Here is a 19,832-nt window from a genome sequence, read left to right as displayed (position 1 = left end):
AGAGAGAGAGAGAGAGAGAGAGAGAGAGAGAGAGAGGGAGAATATGCCAAGCAGGCTCTACACTGTCAGCACTGAGCTCAACACGGGGCCACGGGGCTCCATCTCACAAACCATGAGATCATGACCTGGGCAAAATCAAGAGCCAGACGCCCAACCGACGGAGCCACCCAGGCACCTGTGAATAGTACCCTTTATAAAATACATGTGAATAAGAAGCTGTGATGTTGCCTGCGTATCTTGCTACTAATTACCTAACGATGTGCCCCTAGAATGATTAAATATTTAATGCCATATAATAAATCCCTATTTTGGGGGATTTCCCTAAATCCGAGCCCCTACAATTTTGTGTGGACTAAAGTCCAGAATCTTCCAAGTCATACCTCAAGTACTTTTCCTCTTAATTGCCTAAAACACCTTTAACTTTTCAAACAATTTAGGAATTCTGATTACTTTTAAATTTCATGGGACCAGAACACCCTAAAGCAAAAAGAACACTCCCAGATCATTCATCAAGGTAAATAAAATGGTTCTTTTACCATTAGTAAGCTCCAAATTACACATGCCAGAGCCTTGAGAATGTATGGGCAACTAATGCCTCTGTTTTAGTACATTTGTTTCCTATTATGCCATTATTTCTCTTTGTTCTAACCTAGAAGTTAAAGAACCTCCCTAAATCTTTGTTGTGGGAAGGGAGGGGAGGACCTAAGCTTGAGAATCTCCTGAGAAGGTGAACAGAAATCCCCAAATTAGCAGTTCCTCCTTCACTGCTCCCATCTCATTAACAACATCACTCAGATGGACAAGTTGAAAGTCCAAAAGTTTTGACTCTTCTCTTTCCTCCTATCATTTCATCATAAATTCAGCCAGCTCTCCCTTCAGAAAATGCCCTCTACTTGACGACTTCTCCCTGCTCTCGTTTACCACCCTGTTGCAATTATCAATGTGATGGCTACCGGGGAATAGTGGTCAGGAACCCCCTTCCCCACCCACAGCCTCACCCTCCTCTCTTTCTCCTCCACTCCTTTCCCCTAATGGAATCCTGGCACATTTAGTCCCGCCTCTGTGGCTCTTCTAAGAAGGACACGGGCTAATACAGTCCTCTCTCTTCTCAGCCATGGCCATACCGGTCTCCCTGTTTCTATTTACCCTCCTCTCCCCTCTTCTCCCATAAAGCATTTTCCACACAACAAATGCTGATCTCTTAAAAACATATATTGGATCATGTCACAACTGTCCCCAACTCTAAGCCCCATTATCCTCTTACATTTAAATTAACCCAAACTTAAAAATAAATTACATAAAATACATACACACATAAACTCGAACTTATTCCCTAAGATCTCTGCTCGTATGCCCACCCTTCAGAGAGGCCGTCCCTCTAAAAGAGACCCCCAGCCACTCCTCGCTGTATGCTTTGATCTGCTCTCATTTCTGTTGTAGCCTACTTACTTTCACTACCACTTAGCTCTTGATTACCTGCCTCACCCACAGAACGAAAACTCCTTGAGGGCAGGGACCTCATCTACTTCATCACTGCCATAATTCCACCACCTAGAACACTGCCTCCTATACAGTAGGTGCTCCACACATAACTGTTGAATGAAGGAGTCAGACCCAAAAAGTTACATCTTTTTACGAGCAATTAAAATACAAAGAAATCCTATTTTTCATACAGGACATTTCTTTCTCCTCTAGAAGCATTCCTGTTCCTATTTCTAATTTTCAAACACTACCAGACATCAACATTATATTGATGACCATTATATTATATGATCATTATATTACATGATTATTTGATTATATGATCAACATTATATTATACGATCAATATTATCAACTGGCACTTCATTTAACCAATTAATAACAAATTTAGACTTTGTGGAAATGGAAGAAACAGAAGGCAAAGATATTTTGTAATCCCTAAAAACATTATTTTCAACCTCAATTGCTCTTAATACATTTAGATCGCTAAAATACTGCTTTTCAGTGGTCAGTAGTAAATGGGCAGAACATCATTGAATTTTAAAAACATAGTAACCTTGCCATTTTCAATTCGGCAACATGCCTTTGAAAATCACCTGCTCTCCTCCAGTCTCCCCATATAAGGATACCTGGGGATTTCCCTGGAAAAGCGGGAGCTTCATTGCCTCCTTAATGCTTTAAGATGCTCAGGTTCCTTGAGGCACAGAGGTGAGACGGCTACTACCAATGTCAGCATGGCTCCAGTTCCTCTTTATCCTTGCTATTGCCTCAAGACACCCAAGGTTGAGATGTGAATGAAGTCATCATGGAGAAGGAAGCAGGAGTAGTGACCACAGAGGTGAAGACCGTTTTGGAGTCAAATGCTCAGAGATCGCTTTCTCCAGACTTCTCTTTTTCTTATAAACCCTAAGTCCCATTCACAACTGCTCCAGCAGGCCATGATTTTTACATTTTCACTCAAGAAAGACAGAAAGAAGGAAGGAAAAAATCCCTAGCGTACTCCATCCCCTTCTCCATTGTGCGACATGGAGAATCAGTCTATGGAAAACAAGATCCCCTATAGCTTCAGTCTCTTCACCAAACTTTCCTTTCACCTTCTGCTAAGCCTTTTTCCAAGGACCTTGCTTCTCCTGTAGAGCTTCTTCCAAGTAGATCCTACTCATTCTCTCAGATTCCAGATATTACAAGAGACCTGAAAAACATATCCTCACTGCTTTTTCTTCCAAATCGTTGTTGTTTGCTCTCCCCTAAGGCCTTCCTTTTCTAAGATTTATGGCAATTCTTAAAAACTTCCATGAATGACCCACCTCCTAAATGTGGCCTCGCATTTATCAAAAACTTTAATATTTGACTATATCCGCTAACAAGTCCCAACGTTGTCTTGGGTTATGTATCCAACACTTCTCTCATTCCATCTAGGCCTCAACTCTAGTCTTCTACTCCAACCATCAAGCTCAAGACCACATTGTGAACCTTCCCCCCCCCCCCCATTCCACAGTCTTGCACCACAACAGCATCAACCAATTTATTTGTTTACTTAACATTTACTGACCAGCATCCATGTGCTCAATTCCATGATGGGTGCTAGGACTATAACTGTAAGCAAGCCAAATAAAATTTCTGTTCTCATAGTGCTATGGGTTAGCAGGAGGAAAGATAATACAAAGTAATTTAAAAAGTAGTGATGAAGGCTGAAGAAAGGAAGTACAGAGGACTGACTACGGAAGCATGTGGTAGAGGTCTCACTGAGTTTCGAGATTAAGGAAGAAACATCCTCTCCTTCCAGAATTTTCTCATCTGTTCTCCAACGTTATCACAGATGCAGGACCCCTCGACAGCCTATTTTCTCTCAATTTGTTATCCCTTACCTTTGCTTTAAAAAAAAAGAAAAAAAAACTTTGAGGCTACATGAATAATTATTTTAAACTCTTACTGATACCTGTCCTTTTACTTCCACATTCTTCCCTGCCTTACCGGAAAATCCTTAAATATCATTTTTACCTGAGCACCAAAACTCTTGTAGAGAAAAACTGCTCTGCCATAAAGGCTCCACATTCATCGTTCTACCTTTGTTTGGACTCGGGCTCTATTGCCAACCTTCTTTTATATTCCAAGCAGCCTCGGGCTTCCCAACTCCTCATGGCATCTATTTCATTCTTCTCATCTTTTCCAGCTCACAAGCCTATCACTATCAAATGAGTTGATAGCTCAAAATGAGTTGCTTCAGAGGAAAAAGTAGAAGCCATCATTCATTCATCCATTCATTCATCTAGCAAATATCTAAGTGCCTAACTTTTTAAGTGTTGAGGATACGAATGAACAAAGCTAGCCAAATCTTCGCCATCACAAGCTTACATTTTGGTGGGGTGAAAAGCCAACAATAAAACTAATACACAAGTAAATGATACAGTTTGCGAAGGGCTGTGTTATGGTGGTTAGCATGTTAGAGAGACTGGAAGCCTACAGTGGAGAGTTTTGCAACACTGAGTAGGGTGGTCAGGGTGCCTTATAGAGAAGGTGATAGGAGAGCAAAGACAAGGTGATGAAGGAGTCAGGCAGGTAGGTGTACAGAGAGGTGCCCCAGGCAGAGAGATGGTCATGGCAAAGGCACCGACTGGAAGCATGTCTGGCATGTTGAAGGACTAGTGGGAAGCAGGCAATAGGTCTGATGGGGCTCTTCGCTATTACAAAGAATCAGCATTTACTCAGAGATGAATGGGAGCTACTGGAGGGTTTGAACAGAAGAATCAGACAGGAATTCCCTTAACGTAGTGTCCCGTCCTCCACTTCAAACTCACGCACGTTAACTTCCATTCCGTTGTTCCGGATGTTTCTGTGGAAAAGTTATTCCTTTCTCTAAGGCGATCCACTTCTGTTTTGGATTTAAGCCACTGCTGTCCCAGCAGGGACCTCCCTCCATCAGTTACCCCCATTTTGCCTCAACCTATCACCCCTACCTCTGTAAAGTTTGTGTCGGCAGCCAAAACCACTCTGACTTTCTAAATGTCATCCTCAGCCCCGTATCTTACTTTCTAATGGACTACCTTCTCTTCTCCTCTCACCGCTTACATACTTGAAAGACACTTTTCTCCTCCCTGTCTCCACTTCCTCACCTTATTGGTTAAATCATCCATTTATTCCCTGAACTTATGACCACCTAGATCTGTTAGGAACTATGCTGGCAACAGAAATGGGGCATACAGGCAAGTGGGCACGAGAGGAAGTAAATCACTACTCACTGAAACTGCTGTAGGCTAAATCTATTGATGTTTCTCATGGATATTTTATTTTTAAAGGTTATTTATTTTGAGAGAGAGAGAGAGAGAGAGAGAGAAGCAGACAGACAAGGGCAGAGACAGAGGAAGAGAGAGAATACCAAGCAGGCTCCACACTGTTAGTGCAGAGCCCGACACAAGGCTTGATCCTATGAACAGTGAGATCATGAGCTGAGCCAAAACCGGGAGTCAGATGCTTAACCGACTGAGCCATCCGGGTGCCCCTCTCATTGATATTTTATTTTGACATAACTTGACACTTGAAGAAAAGTTGCAAATAGAGTAGAAAAATTTTCCAGATATTGTTTACCACAATTCCCTAAACGCGAACGTCTTAGTAGTTTAGTCCTCTAGTCCCTTTTTCATTATATAAGTGCGTGTGTATAAATACATATATCTCATTTTTTTTTTTGGAGTTGCAGAATGATGCCCTTTTGCTACTACCTCAGTGTATATATTTAAGAACAAGTTAGTCCTTTATCACAGGTTATCAATATCAGGAAAAATAGCAATGCAATATTATTGTCCACAGATACTTAAAAAAAAACTTCTCTCATTTCAGTACATGACTTTAAACTTGCACTTCAAAATTACTACTTTTAAAAAGTATGACTGCTATACACATACACTGTAATATATTTTTGAAAAAAAGCAGAAGGAATAAAATTCAAATTATATTCTATTATCCAGAGAAAACCACCATTAATTTGTATACCCATGTACAAAGACACATAATGTTTAAAAATAAATGGATTATACAGAGCATATTACTCTTTTGTAACCTGCTTGGTACAAAACCTTTTGTTACTCTTTTGTAACCTGCTTGGTATACCTATTTGGTATAGTTAACATTTCCTCATGCCGTTCAGTTTTTTCAAACCTATTTTTAATAGCTGTATCCAAATCTCTCACATAGACAGCGCTTCCTTGAAATTCTTCCCTGCCTTCACTTGCAACTCAATCCTCTTCCTTCTTCCCCAGTTGAAAAAATCAGTGTTTTCACTTTATCCCCTGCCCATCTCTCCATATTGGTCTTCCCGGGATTCTGTCTTCAATGCTGTTTCAGCCCACTAGCTTTAACTCTCTGCACACTTCCAAAATTTCCATTCTAGATCTTTCCCAAGCTCCAACATCTCTGAGTGGATGTTACCTCCCACTCAACATGCCCCAGAGGGAAGGTACCACCTTTCCTTCTCAGTCATGCTTGTCTTGCATTCTGTCACCTTAACCTGTCTCTGCCTCCCTCACCCCTTGTGCTCATTGGTTACTATGCCATAAATTCTACTTCACAAATACATCTTAATGCATCACTTGTCCACACCATTGCCAGCACCTCCTCTCTGGTATTAAATGCCAGAAGATTTTATCTGGTCTCTCCACTTCAGTTCTCAAGCCCCCCTCACTCCTGATATAATCTGGATTCTGTATGTGAACACAATCATGCAACCCCCTTTCTCTGATGTCTCCTACTGCTCTCAGGACACAACGCAAACATCATGTGGAACACGCAAGCCTGGTCAGACTCTATCCTGACCCTGTCCAGCATGCTATCATCACTCAAACTGTACACACCAGGAATGCTGAACCACTGGCAATTCTAAATTCTGTGCCTCTGTGTCTTGGTCTGTTCCCATGGAGTTCCATCTGTCCAGCTTCCCCCTCCTCATATTTTCTCCCTCCCCCTACCCTATGTGCTTTATTCCTACTCATTTTTTAAGGCTGAGTGAAGCCATCATCTCTCCCAGGAAACCTTTCTTGCCCACCTCATCCCAACCTTGTCTCTGTTGGGTCCCTTCCTAGGTGTTCTTGGGGATCTCTTGGGTTCCCTCTGGAAATCAAACTGTAATGTGATGATCTGGTTACCTATTCACCTCACTAAGCCTCAAACCAGGGCCACCCTCATGTACCTAAGAATCCATAATGGCACCAAGCACATTCTCTGGTTTAAGTTGGATTCTAGTAAGTGTTTTGTAAAAGAACTCATGGGCATAACACCTTTTTGTTATTTCCTTATTGCTTCCATCTGGTATCTATCCTAAGTATAAAAGTTATACATTTGTATTTCATGCTATATCTATGTAGAACTCCTTTTAGTTGTGGTATGTATTAAATAAGTGATCCTGAGAGCTGGAGTAAGTCAATCACAAATTTATGTAAGTATATAGCATTTCCATTTGAGAGGTTTTAAAAACACAGCAGATAATATAAAAAGGGTTAAAAATTTAAGAATTACTTCTGATAGAAATAATTTCTTTATTGAAATAGTCCAATCTGGTAATCTGGCAAATACATAATCACAACCTCACAGTTACTTTAATATCACAATCACTTTCCTATCAGTAATTTCATTAACAAAGATGTGAAACTTGTTTGTTGGAGGCAGGCCTTGTTAAAGTGAAAGAGATCAAAACTAACTTAAGGATTGAAAGCTGCTTTATAAAGTGTTTAATTAGATCTATAGTTGACATGACAGGAGGACAGTTTCTAAGACTCCTTAAAGAGTATCAGAAGCAAAATTTTGCCTAACTAAATATGCATGATTAGAAAAATCATACAAATGAGAGAAAAAGGGAAGGAGTCACTAACCTAAAGATACTTTAGTAGAAGAGAAAAGAAACAAAACCCCTTTTGATTTTGTCTTCTTGATAGGATATCAATATTTTCAGCAAACACTTCATAACATTGGATAAAAAGAGAATTACAAGAATGGGACTCTGCATAAGGCTCTATTACATTTATATAATACATACACACATGCATATAGACACAGATATATACTTGATATATCTAACAGTTTCAATAAACTAATAAAAACTATGTTTTGTATTAATGTGAAAGTCTAATATATATTCCTTACCTGAACCTGAGAAATTGTCTAAAGACCCGTCTGCTGTTGTTGAAACTATTTCACTGCTGCTCATTGGCTCTGTTTTAACTACAAAATAAACAACATACATCATATATCCAATTAATAGTTATTTGTAAAGGCATGGTGGAGAAGTTATAACATTCAAAATAGTTACAAGAAAATCACTCTAAAAGCCAGTCTTTTAGTATTTGAATGTAATTCAGATTAATATTTGTAATAGCATTTTTACAAAACATACGCATGTTAACTGTTTTCTCAAGTTACAATCCATTGTGTCAAGCTATCCTTTAAAAACAGAAACACTTTAAAAGTAGCTAAATGTGTTACCTTACATATTTATTGAAATGCTTATTAACAAATAACTTATATCTTAACATTTATATGATGTGGACATGAAGTTATTTCCTTGGGTATATAGCCATTTGACCAAACAGAGCCAAAAAGCCATGATACTCAAGGACAGGCACATGCTTACGTGTGTGAACACACACACACACACGCACACACACTCCTAGTTATCCAGTATAGCTGAAAAACAGAGTGCTCAATTTAATGGATCATTACAACCACTCAGTCGTATCTGGCTGCCAATTTATCAATATCTGATGTACTTGGTACCAAAACCACACTAAATGTAAATGAAGCAGAAATTAAGTTTTCCATTCTAAAAGAAAACCAATTGCAGACCGTTTGTCAAAAACATATATGATCTTTAGTAAAGCCCCTTGGGGTTGTAAACTAAAAACATTTAGACTTATGCTGTGAGTTATTGAAAGCAATCCACTCCACTGACATAGTCATGGTATTATTGACCCCTATCAAACAGATAAGCCAGACACCTCAGAACATTTGCCTTTTTCCTCAGATTTAGGTTTAAAAAAAAAATGAAGAGAGAGTATTATTGCTTTCCTTAGAAACAACTAGTGAAGTGCTATCATTGAGATTTGCCTAGCCCACTTTGTGGAAGTTTTACAACCCCACTAATGGGTTTCCAGAAAAATGGCAAGAAGATCTTAGGGGCTACTTAAAAATCAATAACATGTTTCCCAAAACGAAGGTCCTACCAAGAGAATATTTGGGGTGGCTTCTCTTAGAAGTAAAAACATTCTGAAATGGGGAAGAATGATGGAGAAAATGAATCTTTTCCTTCTCTCAACATTAACAATTTCTTATAAACATCAGGAAAATAACAAATTCACCCTCTTTGACCTTTGAATCTTTTACTAATACATAATAAGTGGTTTTCAAATAGATAACATAAATAGTTGCAGCAAATAGTCACTTACAAAAAATTAATTATTTAGGCTGCTTCTAAACACATGAAAAATAAAACCAGGAAGTCTAATGGGAATCACTGCAACGGATTGTTTCCGTGTAGACCAAACAATAGTGTCACTGAAGTTTTCATTTTTCCACCAGTTGTTTGGGGTTAGAAGTCTTAGTTGATGCTATTAAATTCTGACAGAGGCCTGTATTTCCCTTTTCTCTTCACACCTCCAGGCAACCTAATGATCTTGTTCTTCATAACCATTATACTCCCCTAGATTGTGGAAAGTAGGTCCTCTACTACTGGTACACAGCTCCAAAATTTCCTACCCAGTTGTCCACATCCTAGCTTTCCTCCCTGAAAGAACAACTCATACAGCACCCTGTACCTATAAAGCAATAGCTCTATTTCACTCTGTACTGGACAGATTACCACAGGGATCTGAACTCCAAATCAAATACTATATACTGATCAAAGACTACAATCAGGCCCAAGGGGAACAGGTCATATGAAGTGCCTCCTACTGTCAGACTATGGACGTCATGATTAATCCTTTTAAAGAATTCTCCAAGGAGGTCTCAGAGCACAATTTACAAGCTCCCTAGTTAGGTACTGTCTCCTTGTTTCACATGCAAAAATTGAAAGCAAAGGGACTAGGAAATTGTCCAAAGTCACATAGTAAGCGGCAGAAATGGGAATTATTTTTGCATGTTTTCAATCCCAAGGCTTGAAGAAATGACAATATGTGGCACTTCTCAACAATTAGCACTACTCTACAACAAAGCAAGGAAATTGAGGCACAGTGCCATACACGGTGGATATAGAGGGAAGTAAAACCCCAGCAGTCCGGATCCTCCTAGAGTATGAACACTCCCAGGCTAATGCACTCACTAGGGGATCTCAAGTAGAAGCTCCTCATTCACTTGCCTGAGAAAATGGTGAAGAAAAAATTTTCCAGTGCATAGGGTGTTAGCCCACATTACTTCGAAATCTTTACCAAATCTAAGATCTAGGATTCTACAGATTGGATGATAAAATTACTTGGCGAGAGCTTACTATACCAAAACCACTCCCACTCTTATACCCCTAAGACTTACTCTAGCTATTCTCCATATTACTAGCTTGATCGAATATAGCTTTCACTCCCAGGAGACACATTAAATTATACTTGAAATTCCACTAAAACGAAGAAGGAAAGGAGGAGGATACTTTTTCTTTTAGGCCCCAAGTACATTAGCTTCTGCCATTGTTCAAATATACTCATCTATATACTAAGGAATAAAGACTCCCTTTTCCTAATGAGTCCAATTTTTTTAAAAAGGCTCGCTGTTGAAAAGAAGAGGATGTATATAAAGTAACTACCAAGATACTCATGATTTTATCAGGTACTGGAACTGAATACTTTGATCACCAGGGACCCAATGCTAAAGAGACTGAAGATTTATTGTGATGTAAAATAGTTTCTGAGTGAAAGCGAAATAAAGAGAGACCACCTCCCGAGTTGTTGTTGCCAAGCATACACCCTCCAGAAAGTTAAAAAGACAAGAGGGATCTCCAGCCACCAAACTACCCATCCTCACTCGCGCTATCGGATTTATAATTATGCCATAGATGACAGAATAGATCACCTCTCCAAGGCTCAATTTTTTTAACTCCTAGAGATTTAAATACCACCTCCTGAAATTTTTAACTCTTACAGATTTAAGGTAGTGTCACATCTGAGAACAATCATCCCATCTAAGCCACCTATCTGAAAAGAAAAATCTATGAATCCTCTGTTCTCTTCTAAGTAACTGTAGGATTCTTTTATCTCCACTGTACATTTTCCTTCATTACAGGATTTCAGTCTGGTAGAAAACAGCAATTTTTATTCTCTTTTGCCCCCATTCAAGAGTCTGTCTTCATCACTCCAGTCTTCAATCTTCTATCTGATACTTTAAGGACCTAAGTCCTTAAATATTCTCTAATTATTCAGAAACTCCCCTTTGCCTCTTTCATCTTTACAACCCCCTGCCCCCCTCCCCCCTGCAACTCCTTTGCTCAGTCATGTTCTCTAGGCCTGTACTGTACAGGGCAATGTGCTACCCTCCAGGGCTGCCACAAACTCTCATCTATCAACATCTTTGAGCTTTGGTTTTGGAGTCAAAGAATCCAGTTATCCGCTTTAAGACTTTATAAAAGTTATTTGAGCTCTGATCTTAATTATCTCACATACAAAAATTTTTAAATGACCCCTACGTTACAGGAATGCAGTTAGGATTCGTAGTATGTATGTAGAGTTTGGTACGGTCCATGGTTTCAAGCATGTCCGGGGGGTCTTAGAACATATTATCCACAGATGAGGAGGGACTACTGTGTAAGTTTTCTCCTATAATCATCATTAGTCCTGCCTTCTTAAGTTACATTCAAGTTACCTTGATTTGATTTTACTGTATGATTGAATTTGATTTTGGCCATCCTGAGGAAAATGGCCTTGCGTTGGCTCTTAGGCAAGCTGCTTGACTTTATATTCTTAATTTAGTTTTCAAAGGATAAACTTAACTTTAATGTGAAGCTCATATATAATAGATTGTATCCCATAAGAAAGACTTTGATTTCTCCTAATTAAAAGAGACACTTTAATGATAAAGTGACTACAAAAGTATGACCTCTGGACCTAGCTAAATGATTTCTAAGCATTTTTTTTTTACCCTCTCCTGAGTATGTTATCCCCCACTTAACAGATGAGGAAGTTGAGGTACACAGAAGTTGAATAACTTTTCATACTGTTAATAACAAAGCTAGATTGAAATTCAGCTGATAATTCCAAAGCTGGTGCTTTTAACAGTCTTCATTTGAGATAGCTCCCTGGTAGTATTCCCAGGAGAAAGGCATTTGGAGCTACTACTGATGATGGTGGCAAATATACTTTCAGCCCCTACTTTAAACCAGGTACTTTGCATTAATTTTTATGGATCCTTACTACCTTTTTCATTTGTGCACTGGTACTAGACTTGCTCATGAGAATGTCATGTCTTTCCAACTTCACCAGCCCGGTCTGGAACCAAGAGCTGCTACCTTAGAGTCCGGTGTTATCTCGTACCAAGCATCTTTTTCGCCAGGCTTTAATCCTCGCTTTGGCAAGTCCTTATTTTTCATTCTTCAACTGCTATTCTGGATTGTGGAGCATGGAAGAGGAGGCCACAATTTGCCCGCTGACCAAATTTGCTAACATGTATGCCTTCCATGTTCTTTGACTCATCCTTTTTCTTGACCATCCCTTTTCCATTTATTGTGCCCGAAATAGTTTCTATGGAGTCTTTTCTACCTACCTCAAGCCTCCAATCCTCACCTCATGCCCCATCCTCTTCAGTACATGACCCTAACCAACTATTTGATAAAGCATGTTAAAGCTACATTCAATCTTTCCGTGGTCTTCCTGCAACATCTCTGATTCCTACTGGCTAATCTCAGTGGAGGTTTCCTTTCCTGTAGTAGGATTTAACCTTTTACATTTTTATTCTTACTGCCACTTCCATACTGTCTTTGCCACAAAACTCCATTATGTGATCTCCCAGAATCCTCAATAATTCCATCTCAGGAGGCTACTTCTCTTCTACCAACAAAGACAGACAAGTCTGAGATATCACCTTACACCTGTCCGAACAGCTAGAATCAGAAAGACAAATAACAAGTGTTGGCGAGGATATGGGAAAAGGGAACCCTCGTGCAATGTTGGTATGAATCTAAATTAGTGCAGCCACTGTGGAAAACAGTATGAGAGTTCCTCAAAAAATTAAAAATAGAAATACCATATGATCCAGTAATTCCACATCTGGGTATTTACCCAAAGAAAGCAAAAACACGAAACATAGGGCACCCTTATGTTTATTGAAGCATTATTTGTAACAGCCAAGATATGGAAGCAACCATGTGTCCATGGATAGATGAATGGATAAAGAAGATGTGTTATGTGTTATACATACATGCATATATACATTATGTGTATATACACACATATCAAAACTGCATATATGTATAAATATGTGTGTATATATACATATATGTGTATATACGTGTGTGTGTGTGTGTGTGTATTACTTACTCATAAAAAAAAAAAATACAAGATCTTGCTTTGGGACAACATGGATGGACCCAGAGGGTATCATGCTAAGTGAAATAAGTCAGTCAGAGAAAGACAAATACTGTATGGTTTCATTCACATGTGGAATCTAAAAAACAAGAAGAAACAAAAACACAAAGCAGAAACAGACCCATAAATGCAGAGAACAAACTGATGGTTGCCAGAGGGGAAGGGAGTAAGGAAATGCACAAAATGGATGAAGGGGAGTAGGAAATAAAGGCTTCCGATTGTGGAATACATAAGTCAGGGGAATAAAAAGTACAGCACAGGGAATATAATCACTGGTATTTTAATAGTGTTGTACAGTCACAGATGCCAGCTACACTTGTGGTGAGCACAGCATAATGTAGAGACTTGTCAAATTCCTATGTCGTACACCTGAAACTCATATAACATGATATGTCCACTATAATAAAAAAGCAGGTTTCCCTTAATTTTTAAAAGGCTTTTCTCAACCATGAGACTTCTCTCCCTTTTCTCAGCACCAAGTTTCCTACAAATTTGCCTGGATCATCTACTCTGGATGAGTAGATCATCTGGATCATCTACTCTGTCTTTAGTCCTTTCCATCATCCCTTTCTTTATAGCTGTTATTTTACTAAAAGGACTTTTTTGATTGCCCAGGTCAAACTATTCCCAATTCTGATTTTCCTTAATTCTTTCACAGAATGGGCTTTCCTCTTTTTTTTTTTTTTTTCATTGACCAATACAACACGCAACATTCCCCCATTTCCCCTTCGTATCTCTCTTGTTCTCTGGATCTTCTTCCCTTTGCCTGCTCTGTGGTTTTATAATTCTATGCCATTCTTACCTATTTCTCTAGCCTTTCCTTGCCACACATTTAAAAAAAAAATCATCTTCATGTACATGACTCCCAAATATCTATCTACCTGCACATCTTTTTCATGGGAACCACATCCCAATTACAGAACACCCTCATCTGGATCAGGGTGAAACTCAACCTACTCCAACATAAAATATTCATTTTGTCCCTCTGTAATGGTCATGTCATCTAGAATGAAAGTTTCCTTTTCACCCCAGTTTCTCCCAGATCCCTTCACTTTGCACCCTATTGCCGCATCTATAATTGCCACCACTCCATAATCTTTCCCAATCATCTTGCTAATTTCACAGCCACTATCCTAATTATCTTATATCTATTCTCCTGTAAAAGTTGATAATTGGCCTTTCAGCCCCTGCTCTTTCTACTCTAAGCAGAGATACTGATCTCTCCATAGCTTAGATTTGAGGGAGTCACTCCTTGCTCTGAGGTCTTTAGCTCTCCATGTTCTCCTGAATTAAGCTATTAAGTTACATTCCCTTCTCATGTTTTTAAGCCCCACCCCCCTACACTCTAACACCAAGCTGTTTCCTTTTTTTGGCTTTACTTCTCTATTTAACAAATACTAACTTACAAGAATATAAAAGTATTATAAAATACATGGTTACATCTAATTGTCCTAACTTTTTCTGTGTGACACCATTATCCCATTTTACAGGTCATGAATCACAGGACTGTATATATTCAACATTTATACCAAACTGGCCTACTGAGATCCTTAACGCATCCTCAAACCCATGGTTTTGCTAATGTCTTTCTCTCCAACATTAAACATTCTATAAAACTTCCATCTGACTAAATTACACAATTCCTTAAAGGTTGAACCAAAGTCCTGTCTGCTTTGTGAAGTCTTGCCTGACCTACTACTCTGGACTGATTTTTCTTTTCCATGAGCTACTAAATGGGAATTTATACCTCCTTCAGAAAATACATCCTATTCTACCTCATTTTACGTTTCAGTCTTATCCATTTTAATATATTATAAATGTCTTTACAGTAAGAACTACATATTTTTGTAGCTCTACAGAACTTGATACAATGTGTGACACATAGTTGGAACTCAATATTCATTGAGGGAATAAATAAAGGTAAAAATGTACAACTGACTTACAACTGGCTTCATACTACTAGACACATTGCATAGGGCAATTTATACTATATATGCTCAAACATAAGGAGACATTTTATTCCTCCCAAATTATCACTCAATCAACTTATGTGCAGGTGCTTATAAAGCCTCTCAGTTGCAGGATGCACGTCATTAAGTTATTTTGAACGAAGTACTCTTTGGAGAAGACACACTAACATAAAATAGTATCAACCATTGGAATTTTTGTATATTAAAAGAGGACCCTGCCTGGATCCTTCGAAAGAGCGATAAATTAACAATAATGCATGGGGCATATCCACCCAAAGGCAAATCTTAGCTATTGCTATAAATAGGCCTTAAAAGAACTCTTTTAAAAGCTACACTGCACAAGACTATGCTGTACAGATAACAAATATAAGCTCGTGGGACAAAATAAATACACAGCCACCATAATGTTCAGGTATCGTTTGGATTCAATGGCTGTATCACTCACAGATTTAATGAGTATGCTTACTCAAACCATGAGGCAGAAGTGGACACGTAGGTCTTTGGAAACTAGGTCAAATGACTGAAAAAGATGGCAGTAAGGGATACCAGATACCAAAGGCCTATGTGAAGAGAATGAATAAAATTACCGCATGAAATATGAAAGTGGGAAATAGTAATATTTGAAAATTTATAGATTTTATAGGACACTTCAAGGACACAGAATTGAGTTAATAAATTAAATATTGTAAGTAGCCATTTAACTATTTGTTCTTTACCTAACAACGTATATGTCCACGAAACAAGTGCTTTTGCCTTTAGTTAGTTCCCATTGGGAAAATGAGGTGTGCCTTTAGGTGTGACTATTGGTTCTATAGTCTGGCATCTGGTGATCACCAAAATTTTAAAGCTAGGGCCATCCTCTTTTGCCTAAAAGAGGGTAGAAAATAGAAAAAGTATTAGGTTTTCAAAATATCATACCTTATACAACCTCAGGAAAGTCAAATCAACACCCATAGACTAAACTTAGCGTTTGACTGTATACATGGCCAATAAGAAATGTTAGTCAATTTGAAAACTTGTTATTCACAGCAAGTGTGACATGTGTACCATATTGAAGCAGCACTGTGCAACGGCTTCTGTAGAGGTCTAGACCCATTGGCTCTTTTCAGTAAAAGAAATGCCACATGGTAGAGGAGGGCGGCTCCTTTGAGAGGTCTCCTGAAACTTCACTTTCCCTTCCTGAAACTCTCATTCTTGCCACCCAGGCTCAGATTCCTGACACACAAAATCTGGGCAGACTGCATGAGCCTCCGGACTACTGTTCATCTCTCCCCCATTCCAATCTATCCTTGAAATTGCTGCCAGATTAGTACCTAAAACACTTTCACCATATCAATCCCTTGCTCAAAATATTCTGTGGCTTCTCTACTGGCTCCAGGATGAAGTCCAAATTCCTCAGTCTAGTATTCAGAGTCTTCCACAGTTTGTCTCCAGCTGATCCTTCCAACTTTATCTACGATCAATTCCTTCTTCAGCTAAACTGGTCTCCTCACGGTCTCCCAAACTATCCTACCTTTGTTCAGACTGGTCCCTCATTTAGAATGCATTCCATCTCTTCTCAACCTATTCAAATTCTACCCATTTCCCAACACTCAGCTCAGATTCCATCTCCTTCTTGAAGCCTGGCCAGACCTCAGCAAGCTGAAGAGCTCTTTTTTCCAAACTCTGAGAGCACTTTTGTTTGGATCAGTGGCTTCTAACCTTCTTGAGAATGAAGCCCTCTTTCTAACACCAAAGTATTTCAGAACACGAATGACAGTCTATTTTTAATCTGTTGATTGAGCAAGTGCATAATGACAAAAACCCACTGTGAAATTTCAGACCTGAAAATGTGCATTTTAATAAATAGAAGGTCCCGTGTGAAAAGAATTAACTATATACGTGGCCTGTTAATTTCCTCATCTTACAGACAATGCTTTTGGCACAAAAGAATTTGCTGACCTCAGTACGAGCTCTAGAACTCCTGGAGATGGCTAAGTCACACATGGAAAATTCTCAGCTTCATAATCCAATTGACATATTAGGACCTTTTAGTTTGGGCTAAGTTTTCAAAAAGTCTTATCTCCTCCACCTACATTGTGAACTCCTTAAGTCAGCAGTAGTATTGTTTACTTCTTTGTATTTCTGTTAGAATCTGGAATAGCTCTTTATGAAAAACAAATAAATAAATAAATGTTTCCTTCCTAAGTATTGTAGGCTCACTTCTTTCACGAATGTTTTATTATAACATTTTTCATACATCTAGAAAAGTTAAAAGAAGTATATAGTGAACAGCCATAAACCAACCGCTTAAATCCCATAATTCACATATTACTATATTTACTATTCCATACCTATTTCTCATAAAACCATCTTATTTTTCATGTGCTTTTAAAATAAGTTGCTTATACCATCTATTTCTCCTCAATACTTCACCATTCACACCATTAGCTAGAATTCGTATTTGTTTCTGGTTCTTCTTTCTGTTAACTAACATTTATATATAATGAAGTACACAGACCTGAAACGTGTCATTTAATGACTTTTAACAAATCCCTACATTCAGATTCCAAAGTGGGATCTATTTTTAGTGTGTTATACTGATGGAGCATGGCACAACAGTACAAAAAGACTGCCCTTATGTTAAGAATTCTCAATTAATGACCTAGGCAATATTTCAGTAGATTCTCAATTAAGAATTCTCAATTAATGACCTAGGCAATATTTCAGTAGATTCTCAATTAAGAATTCTCAATTAATGACCTAGGCAATATTTCAGTAGAGTTTCAGAACAAAAAAGGAAGACTTTAAATAGAAATTGATGTTTATGGAGTACCTACTATAGGTCACACATTGTGCTAAGTACTTTACAAGCAATGCCTCCTTTGCTCCTCATGGCAACTTTCGGAAATATTATAATCATCACCTTTCAAAGGTGAGGAAACTGCAGGTTCAAGGTGTTTGTGCAACTAGCCCAAGGTCACACAAGTAGTTTCAAATTTCTTTGACTTACCATAGCTTTCACGAAATCTTTGCAAAGTACAAAGTCAAACATTTTCTAATTAGGCCTTGATCATCCTTAATCATCGCTCTGCTGGAAATCTGAACAATCAGCAAAAACAGCACAGCCATAGGAAAAGTCCCAGAATGCCAGGGCATTGAATAAAAGTGTATCAGTGTATGTTGCAAATTAGCGGATGGTAAAATAAACTAGTGTATGAAGATTGGAAGCAGATGAGCTGGCTAGGACTCAGAACCTCAATCATATCAATCTGGAAAAATGGTTTACTTGCCTAAAATGTAATCAACCTACCAAATTTACATCTCAGATTATGTTTTTTCCCCTATATTTTCCCATTCTTCACCCATTTGCAGGGATACTCAGACATAAACCCTACCTTTATTACGTATTAACTGAGCAAGTACTTATTAGGTAACCCAGGTACTCAGAGTACCTGAAACAGCCATTGGATAATGTGAGGGACATCAGAAGAGGAGAAAATATCCTCTCCCACCCACGGAGACCCAGTAGCCAGTCCCAGTAGAGTTTTTTTTTAATGGAACATTTATAATTATTTAATAATAGCTGCTAGTGTTTGAATACATGTGGTAGATGCTAGTGACTATGCTTAGTATTTTAAGTAGACATTGCCATAATACCATGATAAAACTACAATCTCCATTTTACAAAGCAGAGGTTCAGAGATCACAGATGATAATGAGGATGATGGTAATAATAATAACCAGTAAATATTAAGCACTTCCTAGGAGTCACATTGTGTTCTAAGTGCTTCACCGATTAATTTAACCATCCTTGCAGACCTACAGGTACATACTATTATTTTTTTAAGTTTATTCATCTTTATTTTGAAAGATGGTGCATGCCCACAAGAGCGGGGGAGGGGCAGAGAAACAAAGGGGGGAGGGGGGAGGGGGAGAGAGGGAGAGAGGGAGGGAGGGAGGGAGGGAGGGAGGGAGAGAGGGAGAGAGGGAGGGAGAGAGGGAGGGAGGGAGGGAGAGAGGGAGAGAGGGAGGGAGGGAGGGAGGGAGGGAGGGAGGGAGGGAATATCCCAAGCAGGCTCCACGCTCTCAGGGCACAGCCAAATGTGGGGCTCGATCACACAGACCATGAGATCATTGACCCGAGCCAAAATCAAGAATCGGATGCCTAACCAACTGAGCGCCCCAGGCGCCCCAGTCAGGTACTATTACTATCCACGAGGAAGCAGAGGCACAGAGCGGTTCAGTAACTATTCAGCATCACACTTAGCTAGCTGGTGAGTGGCAGAGCTGACAACAAGGCTTCGGAGCCCTCTCTCAAACCCGTGCTCTGCTGCCTCTCAAAACCCACGTTACATGGTTAGTAAATAGCAAAACGGTGAATTTTTTCTTTGGCCAGAGTTAGTCTGACTGCAAAACCCACGTTCTCACCACCATGCAATACTGCTTTTCAATACTTTTAATATTATGCATTCTCCACTTAAGGCAAGCATTAGATGTAAATTTGAACTGAAATACTAGCATATAAATAAGTACATTATTTCAGACAAAAAGGTCCTCCTAGCTTTTCACCCAGAATTTTTTCTCACCATCCACCATCCCTTGAATACAGTTTCAAGATACCATTCGATGCATTTCTGAAGCATAGACTCAATCATATCACGCTCCTGTTCATGAGCCTCCAAATCATCCAGCTCCCACAGGATTGAATTCAAACTCCTGAACCTCAGACGTAAGGCTCTTCCTCGTCTGCTTTGGGTGATTGCTGTCTTAGCCCCATGGCACGCACTGCGTGCATGTCCCTCTCTAAACACACACACACACACACACACACACACACACACACACACACACACAC

General features: G+C 39.0%; 1 protein-coding gene across 2 annotated transcripts in view; it reads right to left on the bottom strand.

Moving 5' to 3' along the window:
• The window catches only part of EYA1 (EYA transcriptional coactivator and phosphatase 1), a 165,093-nt gene that overhangs the window by 134,768 nt on the left and 10,493 nt on the right, over nucleotides 1-19,832 (bottom strand). The window contains exons 2-3 of one of the 2 annotated variants that reach the window (XR_007458488.1): nucleotides 15,712-15,862; nucleotides 7,615-7,692 (exon numbers count right to left, since the gene is read on the bottom strand). Coding sequence is in view for 1 of the 2 variants with exons in the window: in XM_049633285.1 (XP_049489242.1) it covers nucleotides 7,615-7,692 (78 nt within the window). In the remaining variant the exon portion in view is untranslated. The remainder of the gene's footprint in view (nucleotides 1-7,614; nucleotides 7,693-15,711; nucleotides 15,863-19,832) is intronic. The other variant, XM_049633285.1, reaches the window with a different exon arrangement.

This window comes from Panthera uncia, chromosome F2 (genome assembly GCF_023721935.1).
Source record: "Panthera uncia isolate 11264 chromosome F2, Puncia_PCG_1.0, whole genome shotgun sequence".
Taxonomy (NCBI): domain Eukaryota; kingdom Metazoa; phylum Chordata; class Mammalia; order Carnivora; family Felidae; genus Panthera; species Panthera uncia.
This window is presented reverse-complemented; position numbering and strand designations above follow the sequence as displayed.